The sequence below is a fragment of the Paralichthys olivaceus genome, chromosome 2 (assembly GCF_024713975.1).
Source record: "Paralichthys olivaceus isolate ysfri-2021 chromosome 2, ASM2471397v2, whole genome shotgun sequence".
Taxonomy (NCBI): domain Eukaryota; kingdom Metazoa; phylum Chordata; class Actinopteri; order Pleuronectiformes; family Paralichthyidae; genus Paralichthys; species Paralichthys olivaceus.
Window position 1 is genome coordinate 20,550,800 of NC_091094.1, and position 25,113 is coordinate 20,575,912.

The 25,113-nt window shown below is 40.7% G+C and overlaps 2 protein-coding genes across 2 annotated transcripts in view; both read right to left on the minus strand.

Annotated features, from left to right (window-relative positions):
- Positions 1 to 10,098, minus strand: part of prickle2b (prickle homolog 2b) — an 86,757-nt gene extending 76,659 nt beyond the window's left edge. Inside the window, exons 1-2 of the mRNA XM_020086969.2 lie at positions 9,907 to 10,098; positions 8,847 to 8,932 (exon numbers count right to left, since the gene is read on the minus strand). Of these exons, the coding sequence (XP_019942528.2) occupies positions 8,847 to 8,932; positions 9,907 to 9,951 (131 nt within the window). The 5' untranslated portion in view covers positions 9,952 to 10,098. The remainder of the gene's footprint in view (positions 1 to 8,846; positions 8,933 to 9,906) is intronic.
- A 4,790-nt stretch (positions 10,099 to 14,888) lies between these two features.
- Positions 14,889 to 25,113, minus strand: part of adamts9 (ADAM metallopeptidase with thrombospondin type 1 motif, 9) — a 46,447-nt gene continuing 36,222 nt past the window's right edge. Inside the window, exons 33-40 of the mRNA XM_069511135.1 lie at positions 24,760 to 24,889; positions 24,267 to 24,361; positions 23,068 to 23,162; positions 20,855 to 20,988; positions 20,350 to 20,441; positions 19,547 to 19,651; positions 18,325 to 18,433; positions 14,889 to 17,518 (exon numbers count right to left, since the gene is read on the minus strand). Of these exons, the coding sequence (XP_069367236.1) occupies positions 18,338 to 18,433; positions 19,547 to 19,651; positions 20,350 to 20,441; positions 20,855 to 20,988; positions 23,068 to 23,162; positions 24,267 to 24,361; positions 24,760 to 24,889 (747 nt within the window). The 3' untranslated portion in view covers positions 14,889 to 17,518; positions 18,325 to 18,337. The remainder of the gene's footprint in view (positions 17,519 to 18,324; positions 18,434 to 19,546; positions 19,652 to 20,349; positions 20,442 to 20,854; positions 20,989 to 23,067; positions 23,163 to 24,266; positions 24,362 to 24,759; positions 24,890 to 25,113) is intronic.

Sequence of the window (25,113 nt, forward strand, 5' to 3'; positions counted from 1 at the left end):
GTGAGCAGAGGTGGACGCATGGATACAAAGGGTATAATGAACTCAGATTTATGCGAGAGCAAATCGTAAAAGGGAACCATCAATTATTATATCAGTTTTACGTGAGTCCAATCCCCCCTGCTCCATCTCATATATTTCCTTTTGTTTTTAGAGATATTTTGGATATTTCATTAATGAGAGAATTCAGGAAGACACGTAGCAAAAGGCAGAGAGAGAACCAAATCTACAGCCGCTGCGGGGAGACTCTATAGCCCGAAATGAAAGACCTCCCAAATATTTCTGAACAGATGAGTCAGATAAGAGATCTTTTAACAGCCAGAATAATAATCGCTAATCAATAACATAAGTTAAGACTCTGAGCCTTGATTTGCCTTTAATCTATTTAGGTTTTGAAGTTATTTTCAGATATTTTTGCGCATGGTAGAAATAAACTTTGGGACAGAATTTTAGCCTGGAAGTAGGAGAAAGAGTGTGGAAGACATGCAGCAAAGAGTTGGGTCAGAACTGAACCTGCAAGCACTGCAGAGGACTTAAGCCTCACATGGGGTGCCAGGTGAACAGGCGCTGCATGTTTTGGGCAGTTTGAAGAAAATTCAAGACCTTGGTCTCTGTCATATTGACCTTGGTGTCTGAAATGAGTTGTGGGTCGCTGCCCCACATCTACCTCCTCCAACTCTCCACCAACATTGCTATCTCCAGAGCTATAGGCCAAATCCACTTGTTTATAAAGCCTCAGAGGAAATCAGAGTTTGATGTGAGAGAGGCTTTCATGATTCCAAGACAAACCTAATCCACTAAGTGTTTTCAAGCAACCTGGGATTTGGCACGCAGCTGTTGAGCTGCTGAGAGCTCGTGCACCTTGTGAGAGACAGGGGAGCTCACACAGCAGGATTTGAATGAAAGGCCTCTGAATGAGAATGAGGGAGAGCAGGTGTGTGTGTTCTAACGTAAAATGAAAACTGCATTAGACCAGTGATGTGCTTCACACCTAGTCCTACTGGTGACAGAGATAGAAATAGAGGTGGTGGGGTGACGGTGTGTGTTACCACAGATTGCAAAGTAACTTCATATAGCAATGTTATCAGTTACTGTAGCTCAGCCAGAAGCTGCACATTCAGCAGCCAAAGTGCGTGGAGTAACCTAACCACAGAGAAACCGTCATGATGACATAAATTAACTCTCTAAGTGGGGTGGGTGGGGTGGACTCTCGAGCCCCGAGTATGATAAATGCAAACTCGGCGTGTACGACAGCGGTGAGCCTGCTTCTCTTTATTTCCAGTGACAGTTCAAAGGCATCTCAGCCCACTAAGCCTTCATTAAAGCATGGATCAGCACCAGGACAGAAATCGGGCTGAATTAGCATCGCTAGCACACAAGTCAGGGAGAATTACAGAGGTTTGCTAATGTGAGACGTGTGAAATCTGTGCTACAAGTGGATCCAAAGCCACAAGCATGTTGTGCTAATTTACAGCAACAGCTAAATGCACCAGAGTTGAGCAAAACAGTAGGCATTTAAATTCAGAAGGAGTTCATTGTCACACTTAATTTTAGTGATGTTGTTTGGTGCTTTGAGGCAATTCTTTCAACTATATTGATTTCCCTCTCTATTTACTATTTCACCACAATTTCACATGCAGTGATGTACTTTAAATCACTGGGATTTTCTTCTGGATTTCACCTTCACTAGATAAAATGCACTTTCCAGCATCTCTAAATCATGGCCTCAACCTGCAATAAAAGCCCTTTTTTTTAATATACGTTTGAATGATTGAAATAAGTGAGATTTAACGGTGGTGTTGAGTTTTTCCACGAGGGACAACAAATTAAAACACACATACCATTTTCTGTGAGAGACTAAAAGGACTTTTCTGATGCCTATCGCTCTTAATCCCACCACATGAGCACCTGTTAGAGATGACCTTGATAAGAAGAGACTGAGGTGGATCAGACTGACACTATATACTGGCTCTATAATACACAAGCTACCTGAAAACACTACACAGCCTTATACAGCTGCATGTCCAATACAATGAATCTATATATGAAGGCGTTATATGATGTTAGGTTTTCCAATATAATAGCCTCAGTACAGTCATGCTCTTTATGCATCACTTGACATAGTTTTGTATTTTCTTCATATGATTTATGGACACTTATTTTTATCAGTTGGCTGCATCATGGTTTAAGAATAGTCATGATGCTCAGTGTGGTTTAATCATCTCTACACTGGAAAAATGTGTTTGTTAACAAATGTGTTACTTGTTGTCATCACAGAAATGAATGAAAGGGATGGGACTAACGTTTTTAATTTACAATTTCAATGTATTTACTCAACCTACTTCATTTCTTCTTTTCTTATATCGTACACTGTACCCTATTGTGACTTTTTAGCTGATACCATCAAACCTGAAATTAAAATTAGAGTCCCAGGCTCCTGCAGCTGTTCCACGACCTGGGAATAACCGGGTGATCTGAAAGTTAGACATGTTGCCTCCTGCTGGTTTCAACTTCCTTGAAACAGCTTTACTTGTTTTTCATTCATCAGGATGCTGGTAGGGGAAGTTTTTAGTATCTATGGGATCTTTGATAGCAAAGCAGTTTTCAAGGGTACACTGTAAAAGTAAACTACAGTAAAAAAAGACGTCTAGATTTAAAACAAATGCAAATACATACATTTGGCGATGGGATAGATTTTTTGTATTTTTTACATGTAGAATTGAATGTAATTCAACCTTGAACACCATTAAGCAACTGGTTGATTTTGTAAAAGATCACAGATCACAACCTTTATTTTATGGTTGGCATTTTTTGATAAATATAAGTTTCATTGTTTTTTTATGGTATTTATACTTAATTTTGAAACTATACAGTAGATTTCTGTGAAATAACTTATTATCTGTATATGCAATGTAAGAATTTGAGGACAAAGTTCAAAACTGTTGTGGAACCACAATTTCAGTGCACAGCGGAAGAAAGACAAGTTGTCCTAAATGCTGCTAATGACGTAGTTGGAATCAATATATTCATAACATCATTGCATCATATTTGTATTCTGTCAGTTTATCAGTTTGCTCTCCTCCTACTTAACTCTGTTAACTGTATTTTTAAATTCCCATCAAAGCCTCTCATCAATTCATTTTTTCCCATTGGTTCTGTCATATTGTCATGCACTGCTGTTTCTCAGGGAAAACACAAGAAACTTTCTTACACAAATGAAAAGAAAATGGAACTTTTTCCAGTGAGTGAGCATCATTATACTTTCTTCTGTTTAGTTTCACCTGAGGGTTACCTGAATAATAAACTTGGCCAAATAAACCTGCATTACGCTGCTGTGTGGAGTGCATACACTTTGAAACTCATCATGCAGTACTAATGATACAGCGGCTACAGCGAGTTACAGAAGCAATTACATGCACCGAGCACTGAAGCAACCCAACACCTCAAAACATCTCCTGTTACACCCAGAACCCACCTGGTGGATGAGATGACACGACCTGCTGCCGTCTCTCATAACTCATCCATCTTTCTTTTAAACATGAGGATGACACTCACTCTTGAGAGATGCACTCATCTAAGTACATGCAAATATATCAGAATACACAAACAAGCTTGTTTCTGGCTATAGAGCATCTGGTCCTGAGGTGTCAAGCAATCATAATTACAAGCTGTATCTACACCAGAGAAGAGGGATCGTTTCCACTCTCCTGACAGCTGGTTTACAAATACACCGGCAGCCAATAAAACTCCCAGCAGCTCCGTCGCACCAAATCAGTCTGAAAAGGCATCAAATATTCTGCCATTTGGATACATACATACATTTGGAATATCTAATAAAAATCTGGGAATCACAGTGGATTCTCCTGCACTGAAAGACTGTGTTTGTTCAAAGTTACAAATCGGAGGCATAATATCGCTCTACCTGTGCTCATTATTAAAACTCCCATGTGAAGACAGCCCAAATGAGGAATACTGCAGGAATTCAGCTGTGATCTTCTTCTCTTTCTGTGACCTCTACGAGCGTTTCTGTGTCACATCACACACCCTGTTGAATTCTGATGCAGGGATTTCATTGGAATTCCGCGGCTGACCGACAGGCCCCTCAGGATCTCGTCCCGGGCTTCGGCGGTAAGACCATCTTTGTTGCTGTGACCGCTATGCATAATCCTCACCGTATCTGAATCATTATAGTCAAATCAAACGCTGCGTTTTGTGTGTTTATCTGTGGGCAGTGTGGCGTGATTCGGGTGGAATGGGAAGAAGAAGAGAGGGAAAACAGCAGCAGGGAATGAAATGAGAGAGATGGGAAATGACAAGTTCAACGAAACGCTGTCAGAGATCCCCAAAGGTCAAACTATGATTTATTTGAGGACTTCACAGTTCCCCAGGTTTCCATTATCTGTGAACATCACTCATATATCACGTGACCCTGCAGCCCTGTCAAAATAGAACACCTTCAGCATAAATTGCACCTTAATGACAAAGACAAAAAAAAAACCCTTTGCACAATAGAAACCCAGCTCAAGTCATTTGCCTCCTGAACCCATGTTGAGCGCTACCGCAGCTGCTTCCTGCACCTCTCCAGCCCAGGGAGGGAGAGAGGAGAGCAGGACGGAGAATGTTTTCATCCCCGGATACTGTGAAGTAAGGGAGGCTTACCATCTCCATGCCAATACCCAGACACAGCTTCAGTGATAAATCTGCTAAACTCTCTATTGTGTACACTGACCACCAATGGCTTCTTCTTTCTTTCTCCCCCTCCTCACCTCAAGTCTTCTTCTTCTCTGCCAAAATAGCCAGCACCCATTCATATGCCTGGTTGCCCTGACAGTTTTATTTGCCGGGCCGTCATGTTAACACAGTGAATGGCCCGGCCGGCCTGTGTTATGCAGATCACATAGGGTTACCGAGGGGACAGACATCAGCGAGCCATTCAGGGCCGGGTTAAAACTCAACCCCGATCCCTCTTGTTCTGCTGCAGTCATCCTCCTTTTTTCCTCCTCCTCTTCTTCTTCTTCCCCCTCACTACTGCTTTTAGCCAGCTAAAGTTTCAGCCAAGGTCCTGTTGCACACAAGGACCGGCTTTGTCCAGCTCTGGCAAAACCTGAAGTAAACCTGCTGCTGTAAATGAAGTTTATGTTGTGCTCTCGACCAGGAGGAAATGAAGAAAAAGCAAATGGCAAGATCTCGTGGCATAAATCCTCCTTTGTAGTCTGATTCACGTCTGGACTGAGCTAACCCTGTGCAACAGGTCAAGTGTTACCCTTTAAACGCACCTCTAAAGCACCCATGCATCATGCAGAGGAGGGTCATATGATCTGGATTGGATAGTAAATTCACACTCAGGGCACATGTTAATAAGCCTGGTAATGAGGCTCATTAGCACAAGGAAAATCAATCAAGCCAAAGGCAAAGCATTAATAATTCAGATGAAGCATGTTGTGCAAGAAGAAACTAACCTGCCCACAGCAGCCAACTCTTACTGTGTTACACAGGTACACTGATACACAATCAGCCAGGTAACACAAACTCTTCTTCTTCAGCCTTTACCTCAGCTCTGCCCCATCACAGACAGATAGACTAGAGAACATTTTATACCCCACTGCCATACGTGCACTGAACACTGCCACTTGACACTCACTCAAGGTTTGTATGTTTCCACCTTATAATGAGTGCAATAATTCATCTGTATGTGATGTCTTGTCAAGAGGCGCTAAGAGGAGGATGGTATCCTAGGTTCCATCAGGCTTTCAACCAAGCCAGTCATGCCAAGCACGTTTCCATAGCATAGTGGCTAATGGCCAACCACCCAGATGCAAGCAAGCAGCTTCTCTATAGCAAATTTCTATCACACAGCACCAGGCTGGACAGCCTATACTGTAAAATCTTAAATTTAGCTGCCCACAGTGGTGGACTGAAATCTGTCTGGCTGATGAAGTGCCCCTCTCCTGTCAGTAGTTTTTTTTTTTTAACAATAAATATAAAAAGTTTTGAAGTACACAATGGGCTTCAACAAAGAACAATTTTCCAAATATGTTCCCTGGTGTGTGGTTTTGCTCAAAGATATAGAGCTAACAGTTAACAATGAATAACTTCAATATGATGAATCATGACACATGCATAGATGTTGAACATACACTTGGCCCCTCTAAGACAAATCCTATATTCGCCACTGGTTACCCCTTTATGTAAGCACATTCTTACAGTAAATGTTTTTCTATTTGAAAGTGACCGCTGGGTTTATCACTCACATCTGAGGAAGGAAAATTCTCCAGGGTAATGTTTTGTTAGGCCTGGGTGATTCCAAATACCCGACACTAGACTGGCTCCTCTCTTAGCTCTGAATGGGAAATGCTTCAACACCCTCAGTCAACTTAGTATAAAAGACCAGTCTGAAATACGCCCAGGGGCTCAGCGGAGTGGAAGCATCTTACACAGGCAATATGGAGGAGGGAGGAGGGAGATAAGCACAGTCAGTATGTGTACAGTATCTATTTTCATCTACTGAATATTGAGTGGATCATCAATAATTTAGTGAATTCTAAGAAAAACAATGTGTTAAAAGTTCAAAGACTGTGTAGCTCAGCCCCGTTCACTGTAACATATTCATTCTATAAGAGCTCCATTCCTGTGGCCTTAGTTAAACAGCACATGTCCATCAACTATTAAGATGAAAAAGAATATTAGTTTCATATCTCCATATTTCTCTTAAAGATGAATTAGAAATCATGAATGGCCGCATGTAAAGCTGCTTTCAGACATGCACAGACGATGAGACTTTTCTTTGAATTCTCCAAAGGAGCTGTATTTTAGAATGCGAATTTCCGGGTCAGTTGGTCCGGACATTTTCCGGAACTCTTCATGCCGCCCCCCCTGTAAAATCCACGGAAACTGTCCAAATGAACTAAATTAAATATTGGAGGACACAACAGACACAAAACTGAAAAAACACACAAAAAATAATACAATGTCTCAGAATTAAAAAGAGACAGACAAAGAATTCAACTTTGACAGACAACGAGATTTTAGAGCTTTTGGCGCTGAGGGCTGACGCTGAAGTTAATTTGCTGTAAGCAAAAACATGTGATTTCCACAGTGAAATGTATATGTCACGTCCTGTCTCCTGCATGATCGTTACGAGTACAGCAATCCTCATGCACCATTATGTAGCTGTGTATATCTAAATCAACAAACCAAATCCATTTGAAACAGTTTTTTTCTTTGGTTTTAGAAACAGCATCTGGTTTGTGACCACAGGAGACAGTATGTAGGGGGCAGTACATCCCCCTCATCTTACTATCGCTAACCTCAGGGTCATCCACCACATTCCCAAACACCAGCACTACTAACATACCCTGTAAAATAAGCATGAAAACACTTTGGGTTTGGCCTGAGAAAGAAGCAGGACATTCTTTGTGAAATAGCCAAAGTTTTCTCCTCAGTAACAAAGACCTGTCGGAGCAATAAAACTGCCTTTTTTTCCCTCCTCACACAAAGTCAGGTTCCTTTTACCCTGTGTCCACTGACAACGTTTTATTCCAGTTTGGCGGACGGGATAAAGTTTACTTTTTATTGTGAGACTGCAAAGACGGAGGCAATAAAGGCTGCATTCCTGAGCCTGCGGTTGCCCCTGCACTAGTTTACTTTACAGCAAAAGGAGAAGGTCTTTACGGTACAGGCCCAGCCCTTTCTGTTGTGGTTCAATATTAGAAGAGAAAACACACAGCAAATCCATTGGCAGCCGTGTCAGCTTTGAATAAGCTGTCTCCAACTTGGTAGACTTTTCTTTTGCCAAAATACTGAAGCGTTTTCTTCTGCTTTTATGAGGTATTAGGAATAATTTCTGTGTAGTACTGCTGGATGAATTAACATCCTTACAGACTGCACAGGTGTAAGTAGAAGTGAATTAAACAGTTATGTTGTCTTTACACTGTTTACTTTACTTGGGGTTGTAATTGGGGCTTTTCCTCCCCCGCTAATCCTCGATGGAGCAAGTCAATCAGCTTATTGTGTTGCACGATTGCAATGAAGGATTTGTAATCAGTACGTGACTCAGAATTTTGTTGTTTCCACAAACTTCAACTCCAGCAGCCACAACATGGTATAAATTCAGTGATATAGCAAACAACACCTGCCTTAAGTCAGTGCTGCTAATAGCGTGACTTTGTAACTGAGTGATTGTGGAATATAAGGTTCAGGTGATACTAATAAACCCACACTTGTGTGACACTGTGGGTTGCATTCCTTTAAACAGAGTCGCACACATTAGTCACACTCTTCCACACACTAACCTGAACCACCTGCGCTTCATCGCAGGAACATGTCCTCTCACAATACACAGTTTTGTTTCGCAGTATAACCAGGTTTACATGTGGCCGGTTGTGACCGAGCGAGTGCGGGAGCCTCAGGCGTGAATCCTCCCTGCTGCATTAAAGGTCTTTACAGGAAAAACTATTATCTCAGAGCACACAGGGCCAGAACAATGGCTCCTTCACAGGAGTATGCATGACTGATTCTATTCAAAATACCAAGGGTCTGTAGGGTTTCCTCCTTCTTCTCTACTTGGAGAAGAAACACTGCTCCTTTTATATTGTACTGTATATAAAGTGATTTCTAGTGGCTTGATCCGCTGGTTATGGGTCATTATTACAGTGAAGAAAATAATCACTGGTTTCCACTCTTAGTGGGGATTCATTCAGTGATGTGTAAAAATGTAAATAAGCATCACACCACAACAATGGCATGACACTGACCTCCCTCCTGTCTGGGAATATCTACACATCGGGGGGGATAATGACAGTGTGGGCATCACAGTGAAATTGGTTCTTGGGATCAATCGATGGCATTACCTCCATGCATGCAGGGCAAAGCCAGGACACTGTTCTCCACAGGTGATACAGGGCTGTCCTCTCTGGGGCTCATCTGCAGGGCTCATCTTGGGACAAACACAGACATGACTGACAACTTGCAGTTGTTAATGCAGTCTCCAGAGCTGGACAACATGCACAATTATTTCAAGATAAACATTTTCCTATCAGTCGATATTCATAATTACTGCAATCAATGTCACATTGTTTGAAGACTGATTTTTGGGCGAAGGTTGGGGTTTTAAACTCTTTTAAACACTGGGAAATTCCACAGTTTGGGATCAATAAATCTATTCATCGATCTATCTATCTTTCCTTCTATCTACCCATCTATCTGTCCATGAGTAGAGAATGACAAATACTTGATAAACAGCAAAAAAAAGAGGTATATCAATATGTGTTACACTTCCTGTGTCTGCACAATACATAAGCTTTATATCAATATATATGATACTTTTGTTATTAATTATTGATATTATAATGGTGGTTGACTTTGACTCCTCCATAAGTTTGCTGTAATATCAGTGCCAGGAGTTTGCTTGATTTTAATATATGTGCATACATTTGGTTTTAACCTAATATCTTTAAACCCTTTTTCTTCATTTGGCAGGTAATTAATTATGTTTTCAAGCTGCATGATAAACTATTTCTAGAGGATTCCTTTAGCCTTACCTTTGTCCTTTTAAACACCAACTCTACCAACCTGGAAACTCTACATGTCAGAGACTCAGTCTTCTGTGAGTTACTTCACCTACTGTTTTCACTACACACTACGCACTACACACAGTGTGTGCCACTTTTACGCATATTTCAAATGTTCTTTTAAAACGTTTTACAACTTCTTCGTGTCACTTGTGACACGGTGTTGTTAGTGAGGCTTGTGTGTCAGTGCTTTATCATAACACATGTAACACGATGCCCTTGGCAACAAGAGCAAAGCAGGAACTATTTCACAGCAAAAAACAATAAGACGCGTGCGTAATGGCACATCGATACACGCGCTATGGAAACCTAAAAACAACCTTGGGTTGCCCATACTTACCGATGATGTGGTGAAGTTTCTCCTCTTGGAGCTTCGACCGAACATGACAGGCTGATCCCAGGAAGCAAAGACACTGGTATCGACACAAATGGAAACGCGCTTTCATTAAAAACTGAAATCCCTTGCGACTTGTCCAAACGCACAGAGTCTGACCTGGCTACAGACCCATCCTATTAACTTCCTTTATTAATGAATGGAACTGTGGGTTCCGGGTGGCAGCTCCACCCTGTTTGCTCACAGCCAATGGAAAACGAGATTAAATACTTTTTCTAAAAAAGGGAAAAACTATAATTAAGCTTGGATGAAGCCACAGATGCAGTGGTAAATGACAGTGTGGATCAGTCCTAAAGTCCAGTCTCAGGATAAATAACAGACCCTATAATCAAAGTGGAAATAAATGTTTTGGGCTCATATTCTCCTCCACATACCAGGTTCCCTAAGAAGTTGCATTGTGAATTGCAATGTCTTGTGGCAAAAGACGAGTAGTTTGAAAAGATATTTTACAGAAATGATTGTGTTACAATATAACATAACATTACCTTGACTAACGTCTGACTAACATCATGTCTTTCTTTCTGTTCCCAGTCACAGCTGAGAGACATTCGTGCATTCAAGCCTCTATACATTCTCTAAGACCATCTCTCTTAATTTATTCTTCATATCCATTCATCTCACCAGAAAAATCTACCTTGTGTATTTTTCCTACCTCTATCTGACAGTGTTGATTCATCATCAGAGAAAAGGCTTTTGAGCATCACCGGCACAACCTCAGCGAGAGAGTGCTCTGACTCAGAGATGCACTTAGAAGATGTTCTTATATTAAAGACGCACATTTTCTTCAAGGATTCATTCTACCCATGTTATGCAGCTCTGTCAGCCTCTCTAAAGTTCAGGCATTCACAACACTGTGCAAAAATGTGGATGGTATTTTAGATTTCTCTCACTCGGACACACACAGTTTTATAAATGCAGAGACATTACATTTGCATGGATGTTATGGCTGCTTTCTCTGTGAAGGATTGAGTAACTAATGAATTGTTCTGGATGGATGCTGCATAAAATAAAACACAAATGCTTAGATTTCAGATGTTTCTGATACCAAAAAAATGAAACCAATTCTAAAAAGACAATGAAAAGTAAACATAGTCCCGCGTGTCATTTAGAGCTCCGTTATATTCCAAAAGCTATTCCTGTAAAACTTCATCAGTCACACTGGGTCACACTGGGTCACATGTTCTTTAACACCATGAACGGTGTAATTTAATTTTGAGTCACACCTATACGCTGCCATATCTACTCACGAGAGCCACTGATTGATGTGAACTGAAATGCCCAGTTTCAGTCACTATGTGTGTAATCTGTAAAATTTAAATCTTCATTAGAAAGTAATGAATTAGATTTGGGAGCCACAGACAGTGAAGGGAAGTTATAAAGTACAAAACATGGACTAATTGTTGTCTATTGTATTTCATAGACACTGTCTCTTGTCCTCTCTGGGGCAGAGTGCAACAGGCTGTTGTTGAGAAGTGCAAGAGCAAGAGCTTGGCAAAGGTCAAAGCCTTCACTCTCTAGACATCACAGATATGAGACTGCGTAAGCAGGCACTACTGTCTCCATAACTAGAAAATACATTTGATTGTTTACCACATTTGGCGCAAGCACACCCATATATTAAATGATCTGTTGGGGTTTAAAGTGTGACTGCGGGAAAGCAGACTTCAGAATCTGAGAGAGCCTCATGTACAGATGTTTAGTGGATGAATTCTGATTTTCTCCTTGGTCAAGCTTCAATAAATATTTCAGCATAAGATGTCAAAAGGCTCCTGAACGCTTTTTTCACTGATGGGTTGACCATTGATCAGTAGATTTTTCATAACAGAGGTCGTGGTTGTTTTGCTCATAAACAGAACAAACTAAAAAATGGAGGTAATAAGTCCCAATTCAGCAGGAAACAAACAAACAAAAAACAGACACAGATAAAACAGAGAGAGAAAGACAGAGCAGGCGAAGATGTGTGAAAAATAAATGATTGTGCACTTCAGTGAATGAGAAGAGGAAACATGGAGGCTGTGGGAAGGTCTGTGCCTCGTCTAAAAAAAGAGACTTTAATCAGAATCAGAATCAGAAATACTTTATTAATCCCCGGAGGGAAATTCAAAACCTCGAGACACTCAAGTTACACCAGGGAATTAAAGAAAAGAAACAAATTCCTCTTTGACATCAGTGTTCTGTACAGACACACAAAATCCATTCACTCACTTACTGCACTCAGATAAACACAAAGTGTATCTGGGCATCCAAACTAAGTGTGTGTGCACGCGAGCCAGAGGCTTCCACTCACTGCTGAGCCCCAGTTCAAAGTCAGCCTAGATTACCTTGAGGAATGATGATGGTAATGATGGTGAGACGAGCTGACTCTGGGGACACGAGACTTTAAACTGCCTTCATTAAGTCTGAAGTTAAGTTTTTCAACACTGTTGGCAGAATCAAACACAGCTCGTGTGTTGTTTCCAGAGGCAATGCAAAAATAGAGTTAGAATCCAGGAGAAATATCAGCTGTGAGTGTTGATGTAATCATGTCCTCATAAAAGCCTGATCCAGGACTTCTAATCCTATGCTATTTCCTTCGCATTATCTCAAATACCTTGGTGGTGAACTTTTGACTCGCAGAAGTCTGTCAGGGCCGACTCTCGGTCCAATGAGCAGCTGCTTGTGAGGTGGTGGACGTGCCGATCAGAAGTGTCGAGAACATCTAGTACGACCTGAGGATCACAGCCGCTTAGATCACTGCTCTAATCTTTGTGGGAAAGTCCCAGTACTGTACTCACTGTACTCACCAGGATACAGACACACAGAGAAGTAGACTGCACTGGTTTTGAATGAATATATATATAGGTTTGTTTGTAGTTTTCATCAGTAAATGTATTTTGTCATTTTTTCTAGTTTGCAGAGCTATTATTTGAAGGAGTGGTGTCAGATATCGATCCTATTCATGCACAAGCCCAAAGACATTTAAAGCATGTGAGCCCCTCCCTGTTCTTCAGTCAGCCAGAACAGCAACTGTTGGGTCACACGTCTGTTGTATGACTTATGGTCACATGTATATGTTTTTATTTCAAGTTTTAAATACATGCTTGTGTATGGAAGCAGATAAAGGCCATAAAGATTTGAATCTTATTAGCAACTGAACTGCCGGCATTCTTCAAAGAAACAAAAAGGAAGACCTTATCTCGTAATTGTGGTTTCCACACCTCATAATTCTGATATGCTATATCATAACCAGATCCAGATCTCAAATATACAAGAAAAACATTACATTATTCAACAGGATGATTAAATACAACCTCTGTGCATGTCTAATGAAATCATAATTATGAGATAAGGTGAAGGCTGTGTCTCTGTAATGTTGAAATTAAAAGTCTACAGAATGTTTTAAAGCAATTCAGTATTTTCCATTGAAAACCACGGTGATCTCATTTCCCCTCTTTGATATTTTCAAGTTGGGAAATTTAAATATATTTTCTTAAATCATATTTTAACATTTACCGCAGTTCAGCGATTATATCCAAATAGCTCATTTCTCATTGAAGAAATTAACTCAAAATGAGTCCTGGTCTGATCAAATTCAGACCGAAAACATGAGATATAAAATTCAATCTGGACACGATCAATAAGCAATCGAGACAAATGCTACTGAGAATCTGTAAAAGGGTCGTCATCAGTAATAAAATTCACACTTCACTGGTTTGTAAGATTATGACTATGTACCCTTTCATTGTGTACAATATTATGTGCACATAATATATATAACATTAGCTATAATAAATGATTGCCATTTATTATAGTATATACATAAATCTCATAAACATAAGTCAAATGCATGCAAATTCATGTCATCATATCAAGATCTTGAGTTGAATATATGCTTTTAATGTGACGTTATAATCTCTTGTAATAAAAGACTAGAAAACACTGCAGCGCTTCCTGCAAACTGTGGTTCAGTGGAGTTTAAATGCAGAATCAGCCTGAGTGAACTTTCTGCTCTGATCAGATGAGCTGCTGAAAAACCTGGAGCGAGAGGATCCAGTCTCACACCTACATGCAACTCATTTATGTCATTTTAAATCTATATTCAGCATGGTTGGAGGAATTCTTGACAACTTTCAATAGCAATGCAACTATTCATTAGCAGTAAGGCCGAGCTCGAGGGGAAATTCTGGCTGCATCTGCTCAGGAAAAAGATTTCCTGTAGCTCTGTCTTTGTTATTTTCAGAAATATCTGGTGTTATAAAAACCTGCTGCCATTTGTCAACAGAAGAGATATCTCACAGTTTTTACGAGTGAAGGAATGAAAAGGGAATTGAGAGATATCTTTTACAAACTGACTCCCTGGATGTTTGTGAATTACTGTTGAAGGCTCCTGTCTCAACCCTCCTTCCCTCCCTCCGTCTCACACTCTTCCCCTGAATAACAGCCACTTTATAAACAGCACCTTACTCATGGTGTTGACTGACATTTCAGTCCCTAAATGACTCGTTGGCACCTGCTACCGTGCGGGTTCACCTGAGATCACAAGAAACAATATAAAACACAGATCATGTCGACCTGTTAGTCACAGCGACTTCAATTTCCACAATTTTGGGAAAACTTCACCGATCTGGCAACAAAAAAAGAATCTTTCCCTCTGGAGATCTGCTCAGCTGTGCGCTTTATTGGACGGGCAGTGCTGACAACATGTAGATGGTCTAATAATTCATTATTACGAGACGAGAGATTAGCGCCATAAAAAACATCTGTCAGGTCACAAACCAGACTGTTATGATGGTGGAAGGAGGTCAATCATAATTAGGTGGAAGCACTAAATAAGAACGAGGATATTATATCGTAAATCCATGATTTTTACAGCCAGTATTACTGCTGAATGATACGTCAAGGACAAACTGGACTTAATATTATATAATCGTGTGAGAAGCAGACAGACGACCAGTGCAGGCGTTTTATTTTCTTCTTATTATCGACTTCACCAGATCATAAATCGTGCTTTTTATATGGCAGCACCCAAACCTGCTGATACAGTATATGCAGATGAGACATACAGTTCATATAAATAAATGTATTCACAAAATAGTTGGTATGTTGCCAGACAGTTAATTTTATGGCAATAATACTGCATGGTAATTCATAATCATTTATGTACATTCACATAGAAAAAAAGTTAAATAAATACTGCATATAAAATAAAAGCGTATGCAAAGACACTTCAATAATACATGTTCAGTGACCTGATAAACACGTGGCAAATATGTAACATGAGATAAATACACATAAATATCATAGTAATCCCTTCATTGACTGTGCGACACCTGAGAACTCTGTGGACTGAACTGACATTCACAATGAGTGAAGTGCATTTTTGAAGAGAACTTCCCCAACGCTGTTAGACAAAAAGTGTAAAGTTGCAGATTCAAACTGTGTGAAATTCCCTTTGGCTGAAGTTTGCACATTATCACACATGGCACTGAAATAGCACCATAACAGACGGCTTATAAAAGCAAATATGGCTTCTTCATCACCTACACATGTAGAATGTGCTCTACATACCTACTACTACCACTACTACTACCTGCTACTATACACATCACTAACGCTTACAGAATGTAAAGAATAATTTCATCTTGTGTCTTTAAAAAGAAAATCAAGAAACTGCATTAAACTGGTTAAGAGATGCAAGAACATACATACACAAAATAAAAAGTACCCTGATGTTTTCACAACGACACGTTCATGACAGGAGCATGTTCATATGTACAGTTTGGACAGATTTAAAACAGAGAGAGGAGAATGTGAGGTACATGAGCGATGGTCTACAGGCAGCATCTGGACACACATGATGCTGCGGGGGCCTGTGAGCTCAGCAGTGTGAGAGGTGTCTCCAGGGTTGGACCACTGCATTATATCTGCGGAGTATCTATACTGGAATTTGAATCGGCCCGAGGTGAAGTCCCTCTTCCGAATTCTTTGAAGCTGCTCCAGATAAGATAACCTGCCCGCTTGGTAAAAAAGCTACGAGGCTAATGGCTCTCCCTGGTCACTGCACACCACCTGAGATACACGCAGAGGAATTCAGGGGCTCTCTGAAGTCTGGCAGCGTAATCTCCACGGTTCTTTTAGTAATGTGTGTGTGTGTGTTTGTTACGTTTCAGTGTGTTTGTGTATCGGCAAACTCCTCTAGATGTGAGTTGTAAATCCTAACCCCACAACTCATTGCATGTGCACTCACAAGAACACATTTTTGTCATTATTAGGACTTTGCATTGACTTCCATTCATTGTGGACAGCCTATATCCAAAACCTTATCCCTAGCCTTAACCATGACCAATTCACATCTTACCTCTAACCTTAACCAGGAGCTCAAGAACATGTGTCTCATTAGGACCAGGCTTTGTTCCCCAGGAGGTCTACTGGTCCTGACAAGGTCAGTGTTTGTACTGGAAAAGGTACAAACACACACGTGCACACGTTTATGTCTGTTGTTTCCTACGACACTGAATTTGTCTTCAAACACCTGAACACACACTTGTTCTGATGTATGGGTCACATTTCAGAGGAAATACTGTTCGTGTATCAAACTATTTCACCAAATATTTTCTACTAACTTAAAAGAAAATGAAGTGACTTTATTCCCAGAGGGTTTTTTCCACATTCTGTAAAACGACTTGAAGTCACATTAACAATACGAGTGTAGCAGGTGTTGGAGTCATGGAAGTCACACCTGGCTTTTTCCTGCAGTGTTATTATCACAGCTGACCCTAAAAAAGCCCAGTTAATGAGAATGTACTACAGTTCACCCGCCTGAGCTCTCCTCTCTCCGATCTGACACGACTGCAGCTGCAGTAAACAGCTGGACAGATGCAGACGGGCACATCCAGTGGGTTTGAATGTGATCGGCTACAAACACCGCAGAGGTTTACTGAGGTAAGAGCAACGTAGCTGGAATGACAGCTAATAAAAGCACAGTTGAGACTGGACGGACATGTGGACTGGAAACATCTGACTAAATGAGACAAATAAAAAAAATAAAAAAACACTTCACTGAACCAAAACGTCTTTTTAAAGAGCTGCTTATACAACACAGTGTTGTACAGGATTCTAGCACCTGTGCTCCAGAGGATGATAGAAAACAGACCCACTGATAGAGACACCTCGCTGCATATAAACAACAGGACTGCAGACCATTATAATGATGACATCACTGGATCAAACACAACTTATGGAGTAACGACAGTACTGCAAAATCCATATCCAACATGGAAAGCACATTGTGGCACATAAAAACAAAATCTTCTGAATGGAAAGTGTGCTGTGTTCACTAACAGTTAAATTACACATTATGATACAAAAATAAATGGAGGGTACAATAAATAAGACATTTTGATCCTGCTATGTACAGTACTTACACCTGATTCATTTACATTATACACACGTGGGTGTAACAGAGGTCGTGTGAAGGACGGGTTTGAGCTGTGAGTGGACTGCAGCAACAAAGAGGAGGGACTTGTGGGCACGACGAGCACCTGGAGAGAACTGCTGCTGAGATGAAGGAGAATAGATGCTGGAAAAAAATCACGATGCAAACAACGTTAGCACTCAGTTACTGCACATGATCCTGCACGGTAACATGGATACAGGACACAGGATGGATGTGGATTCACTGAACACAAATGCAGAGGGTTTTTTTTTTTACCTGCACAAAGGAGCTTATGTTTGTATCTGTTTTTTATGGGATTATTCAAAAACTGCTCAAGGGATTTCCATGAGATTTTGTGGAGGGGTAAGACCAAAAAGGGGTCACCATTAAATTTTAGTGCAGATCTAGAAGAGGATTTCTTTTCTTAAAATGTTCACTTCACTTTCACAATGTGAGATCGTACACTTCGATATTTTCAGTGATTTCTCAGAGAATAATTGTGGATCATGGACCTCGATGAAAAAAACATTTTTAGGGGACTGATATTTATGAGTGTTTGCAATTTGTTGCAGATCTCAAAAAAATCTGGATCAAGTGAATTTAAACGTGGTTTCATAAGGGGGCGGGGCCTCGGTGGGGGTATGAACTCCACTTAGTGCCCTTTTTATAATCTGAAACACACACACGTGCAATCACTGAAATGAAAGTGAAAGCCTATCATGTACGAACATTAAAAGCATTAAAACATAAATATTAGCACACATGTAATTATTGGGTTGTGAAAACCTGAAAATTCTTTGTTGCTCTTGAAGTTACAGCAGCTTCTAGTTCTGTGATCTGAATTTTGACTGTGGTTCTAAACTCTTATCTTTACTTGAATTATAGATTGTACTTTTGTTTTAATTAAAAGTGATGTATTGTTAAATGTATATTTAAAATAAATCTCAAACCTGTTTGATAGCATCAGGTGGTTTCCATGGTTACAGGCAGACTGGAGCCAGAGGACGGTGTACATTTGCCACAGTAGCCTCCACACATTCCTGACACTCTGCTACCATCCTGTGGGCACAAGAGCAATTACAACACTTGTATGAAATTTTGTTGTTGTGGCTTTAGTGAATATTCGTAGGTTTTATAATAGGTTGATAGTGACACAGATTTTACAGGATCACAGCTTTCTTGCTTTTTGTTGTTTTGTTTTTGTCCTGTGATTAAGAATATTTTCCAATCCACGAATCTCTGATCTGTCAGAGAAACAGGTCAGTTCTATGAAGAAAAGAGCATTGTCAGACACAGCACTGGGTTATGTTACTGGGTCTCGTTAAATTGTATCAGGACAGGATTGTTTTGGCTCCACTGAAATTAGCTTTTACTTTTTTGAGAGGCTCACAAAGAAAAACGGAGGCCCAGCACGCAGCTCGTCATCAGGTGTGAATTGGGTAATCACTCTCAGCAACAAGCAGGGAAACACAAGCTAATTAATTAATAGACTTTGCATGCAGCATTATGGGCAGCTCCATACAAGCCTCTAGGAGCCATAAAGGAAATGAGATGAGGACTCCAAAAACCACTATCCCACGACATGAAAGCGACAGCTCACAGCGAGTGGTTCTTCTGATCTCCTCTGTAGTGCTCTCCCCGTCCCACTGTCACAACCTGGCTCTATTTAAACAGCCCCGAGAGCATGGAGAGGGGCCGACTGGCTGTGGATCTCAGGCTGTGAACACTTTTTGGCATCTTCTCTGTCTCCTGTTTTGCGTCTCGCCAAAAAGCCCTCTACGGCTTGATCTCCATTTCAAAAGCAGAGGGTGGAGGGTGGGCACTTGAGTGAGCAGCTGCCCAATAAAGGTCCCCTCTCAGCGAGTTTATGAGGAGATGCTGGGAATACAGAACTGGCTTGGGACTATGCCCACCAGGAGCCCTGAAACCAGGAGGTCATGCAGAGGAAGGGATGAGATCTCAGAGCACATGAGGCATAAACAGGGAATATAGAAGAGAGCAGTAAAAAGAGGTGCTGAAGATAAGTGAATGATTATAAAATAAAGATGTTGCCTCACCAAATATCAGCATGGGTCAGCAATTATATAATTATTCTTTCATGTTTTTATAAAAATATAAACTTTCCAAACCATAGAGTCAAAGTTTGCTGTTTGCTGTGTCAGCTGCCAGTACCTGTGATTTCCGCACATCAGCCACTGCGTAGTTGCCCTGTGAGATCCACGAGGTGTCGTCAGCCACCTTCAGACCTGTTCCTGAGAGGTTGATCCTGAACTGACCCTGACAGAGGAGGGAGAGAGACGCAGAAGGAATATGAACCAGGGTTCACATAGAAATAAGTCAACAAGGGTATGAAAAGTTTGACAAAACAGTCGAAGAATAAAATGATTAAATAAAATAGATAAAATGTGTAAGATGATAAAATAAAATAAAGGCATGACCTCATATTGTCTTCTTAACAGTTTAGTTAAGGGCACTTGTGAATAAAATCATTTCTAGAATATTTGGAATATAATTATGATTGTATTTTCAATTTCATTTAACTTTATTAGCTTGGTGGAATTCTCAATTATACATGGGTCATACCTGACGTGTTGGATGGTAAAGAATAACACATACATGTATTTTTCATATTAATTGAAGTAAATTTAGTGTCATGTAAAGTGAGGTGTTGTGTAGTAAATCAGTGTGACACAGAGATACAGAGATGCTGACTGGCACTAAAAGGAGGCCTGTTATAAAGACAGACATTTTTAATTTCAAACCATAAAAGGAAAAGCACATTTATAATTAACACCAATAACATCTGGACAACATGTAAGTACCAAATCTGTTTTATACTCTGACATTGTGTATTTGTGCACAATTAAATATCTTATAAGACTCTTAGAAGAACTGAGCCATCATCAGTGTTATTACTTTCCTGCTATGAAAAGTTTCCCCCTCAGCACATAACTAACAGCTGTGGTCATGCCCACCTGTGGACAACGGGCGGCGCTGTAGCAGTCTCCAGCTGTGGCAAATGGAACTCTCTTGCCTTCACGGGTGAACGCAAACTGCCAGTCTGTAGCTAATAAGACAAAACGACAAACTATCAATTCAAAACATTCTCGAGAATTATTATCTTGAAATTTGTTGCTCTAAGACCTCAAGTGAACTCGCACGATGATAGCTTACACCTGCAATAATGACCGAGGCACGATAAATCTGGCCTCGGTTTTAGGGTCAGTTTGATGGTAATATCAGTATAATTCCATCTACTTAGAGCAGTTTGGCCTAATCCCCTCAAGCCTTGTAATTGTGCGCGGCTTAAATAAACCTCGAAGACATCTTGATCCCATTAACCCTCATGAGCACGGACATAATTAAATGGCAGAGGAAGCTCTTATTGGTGAGTAATGTAAAGTTAACCTTGGCACAGGATGCTCTGGCATGTGTGTGTGTGTGTGTGATCTGCTATGTTTGTGTGTAAGGGCCACTTACTGATGATGTTCATCTTGCTGATGTCCAGGCGAACTTTGGAGAAGGTGGTGATGCCAGCAGTGGTGTAATCTCTCCGACAGTCGCAGTCTGCTCTTCTGGAGCCATTTGCTGGGCACTGGGTGGGGTCATTCAGCCTGGGAAATACACACACATATATAAACATAAACACACACACATGCACACACACACACACACAAGCACACAGACATATATCAACTTTACACTTCCATGGAATTCCATCATTTACAGACAAAGCACTGCCAAAAGCCTGGTCTTTCATTTTGAGAGCATTATTTCTTCATTTCACGTTGAGATTATATAATGCGTTTCCTCAAATCCCTGCCCTCTCTCCAATAGTCCGTGCTCGCGTGCAGATTTGCTCTGCTCAGATACTCTGCTGCAGCACAAATGTCCTGTGATTCGGTTTGATTCCGTCCTCTCGCACTCAGGCTGCTTCTGTGCCCTCGCAAAACTTCTGCTCTCAGATTTCTCATCTGACATTATTGTGAAATGACCCTGTCAAAATGTTCCATCCTAAACCAATAGAACATGCTGACCAATCAAATCCTCACTGGGTCATTGTGGGCGTATGCACTTTACTTAATAAAGCGTTCCTTAGGTGTGATACTCACCAATGTGCCCGAGTCAAGGACCTAAAATGAATATTGTATTTTAATGGTACTACAACTTTGTCTGAATTGAACTGGCTATGTCATGTTTTCACCATGGAAATACATCCACGATTATAGGCTTGGCTTTCATGTGTTCATATATGTGAACACTGTGGCAAGGCAACAAACAAAAAAAGGTCCTTGCATGTTTTCACGATATCCACATTTTAGTGTGGGTAAGTTCGTTATCCATCCATTCACTATGTATACCACTGATACACTGAGGGTCCAATGGGAGGCTGGAGCCAATCCCAGCTGACATTGGGAGAGAGGTGGGGTCCACACAGGACATGACGTTAGCCATTCAAAAGGCCAACATACAAAGACAAACTACCATTCACACCTTTGGTCAATTTACCTCTGAACTGCATGTCTTTGGACTGTGAGTATTTTTGACAAAAACCCAAGCAGACATGGGCAGAAAATTAAAACTCCACACAGACGCAGGCCGAACCGGGATTTAAAGCCAATAACCCTTTTGCTGAGAGGCGGCAGCGCTAATAACTGCAGCCCAATGCCTCCATAGGGTAACGAGCTGACACATTAAAACAGCAGGAAACAAAAGCAACTTCACAAACCAGTGAGACCATGAATATCTACATATGTACAGAAAGTTCTGTTACTGAATAAAAACCTCAAATCATTGTTGTGCTACATGTTATAGTTTGAGCCAGTCTAAGTAAATGCCACAGCAAAAATACTGGAGATTAGATACATATTTAGCTTCTCTGAATTATGCATGATAGTAGAAGAAACTATGTTACGCAATTTTTGACTTAAGACTAACCCTAACATAAAATGTATTTGTATTTATTGCCTGTTTCCTACAGAAACCACTTAAATGTCACATCATGGAGCGATTTCCAAACAACATGCCTCACGTGGTCTCAAACCTCAATGTTCACTCATGATTTAATCCTGATTGATGCACTGGTAGAACAGATAGAGATAGTGGTAAATACCCTTAGATAAGCTGGTTCATTGAAGATGTATTACTAAGCTGCAAATATGACTTTACGTATTAAACTTGTAGAAAATAAGATATCACACTTATTTGAGGCTCTCGACTGAGTGATCCACTTCGGTGAACAATCCACTGAACCAGTTTTCAACAGTAACTGGCCTTTTGTAAAGTGGATGGGCCCACAATGAGGTGGTGAAGATGTCATTGGTCAGCAGCATACCTGGTATTCTATTGGTTGGGAAATTTCGACAGGGTCAGTTTACAAAAAACCTAGAGCAGAGATCTGAGCACGGAGAAGAAGCAGCCTGAGCGTGAGGATGAGGAATCAAACTGATGAGCAGGACATTTGTGCAGCAGCAGTTTATCTGAGTGCAGACAAACAAGGCAGGAGCAGAGCAGATCTGCACGTGAGCAGAAGTTATTCCAGAGAGAGAGGGTTTTAAGAAATAATGCTCTCAAAATGAAAGACGTTGCTCTGGGAATAAAGATAGGAGGGAAACTCCTTAGTCAAGAGTTACTTGGATTTCTGGGATGAAACAGGCTGCTCTCATTGTTATCCTGTAAGCTTTATAGTTTACCTGAAGCCAAAGATCTCGGAAAAATTCTCCCCTTCTCCCATCATCAAGGTGATGTACTCCTGAGGAGTCTCTGTCTGCATTCCTGCACAGTATACCTGAGGAGAAGAAACAGGTGGACAGTGGAAAGAGGGGTGGAAGCAGGGATGAAGGGAAGGGATGGAGGTGAGGTGAGAAAAAAAAGTAGAGGAAGTGTATATTACAAGAGCAACACTGTTTGTGAGTCAGGATGTCAGGAAAAGCAGTGGAATAGAAGATGGCAATTACAAGCTTCCCAAAAAAACACAGACCTGGACTTTAAAGTCACTTTAATGGCAGTGAAAAACTTTCCACTGACTGTGCTTTATGAGACCTGCTGCATCTGTTTGCCACCTTGTGACCAAGCTGCTGAGCCAACAGTGTTTCATCAACAACGACTGGTGGAGTGGAAGCCCTTATTACTGTCAGTCAAAAGAAAGGGCACAAAGACCTGCGTATAAAGTGTCCCTCTACCCTGATCAATAAAACCTCAGTGGTGGAGGAAGCACTCAAACACTTATTTCAGTAAAAGTACCAAACTGTTTAAAGTGTGTGTGGTACTTTTAGCATGTTAACTTTTAAATATACTTAAAGTGATAAAAGTAAAAGTTGTGTAACCTATTCATGCTGCTACTGCAAGAGGCGGGGTCTAATGTCACTGACCCAATCTGATTGGATCAGTGGACTGATTCCCATCTCGGTATCTATTACTTTCAAAAATGCATCCATCCATTTAAACCGCTTGTCTTTTTATGGTCACTGGTAGCTGGAGTCAATCCCAGCTGACATTGTATCGCAGGGCCAACATACAGAGATAAAAAAAACATTCACAAACATTCCTACGTTAAATTTAGAGTCACCAATTAACCTTTGCACAATCTGTATGTCTTTAGACTAAGGAAGCCGGAGAACCTGGAGAAAACTAACACAGACACATGGAGATCATACAAGTTTCACACAGAGGGACAAATCAGCCAAATTGAGATCCGAACCGAGAACCTTCTTGCTGTAAGACGACAGTGCTAACTACTTTCTAAAGTAAAAATAATTATATTTTAGTAAAGTACAGATACATGAAAATTGTTCTTAAGTACAGTAACTGAGTAAATGTACTTAGTTACATCCAACCACTGCCTGTTATGGCTTCACACACTGTGCTTTGTCCATTTGTGAGTCAATCATACCTTGAGAGATTTTCCTTGAAAATTGAGAAAGTGTTCGCTGTCAGGGAGAAGCCCGTTCCTGTTCTGGACCTCCTGACAGCTGGAAGGCAAACGGCCTTGAAGACACAAACAGAATAAATAAGAAGACTAGCATATTATACAAACATTAAACACAGAGCAGGCATTCAGACTGTATACACACCCACGTGCACGCATGCACACACATTTCAGCAGTTAAGTGAAGTGTGGCAAATCGCATCGAATCAAAGGAAAATGAAAATCCTCATTGATGCCCCATCCCACTGCAGGGAAGTAAATACACTGGACAGTAAATCTTTAATGTTTGCTCAATATCATAAATATTTCACTAAAGGCCGAATCTCACAGATGAACAGATCAAGCCGAGAAAAAATATATATCACTGAGATCTGAGATGCATTCACTTGGCTTGTACGTAACCCCCCCAGTACCCGTGACCTTTGTTAAAGAGCAGCAGTTTTCTCGCAGTACTCACAGTTTGGATTTCTGCAGACTTCTCTGGCTTCTGGCTTGGCGTCTGGAGAACACCTACTGCTTTCCTGACCATCTGCTGACAGGCACTGCACCGTCCTCTCCATGACTCCATTACCACAGTTCACTGAACACTGGAAGGGAGGAGCAACATGGCAGGTAAAAAAAAAACTTGTGGATGACAGCTTGGCCACAGTTTTTATCTTTCAAGATATTAGAGATTAAAGGCCTGCAGCTGCATCTGCTGTTTGCTAATTTACTAGATTTCAGATTAAGATAAAACTATTTTAATCTTTTAATTAGTCATTAAAACTAAAGAGGATTTGTGTAATTTTCATTTATTATGTTTAAAGGTTCA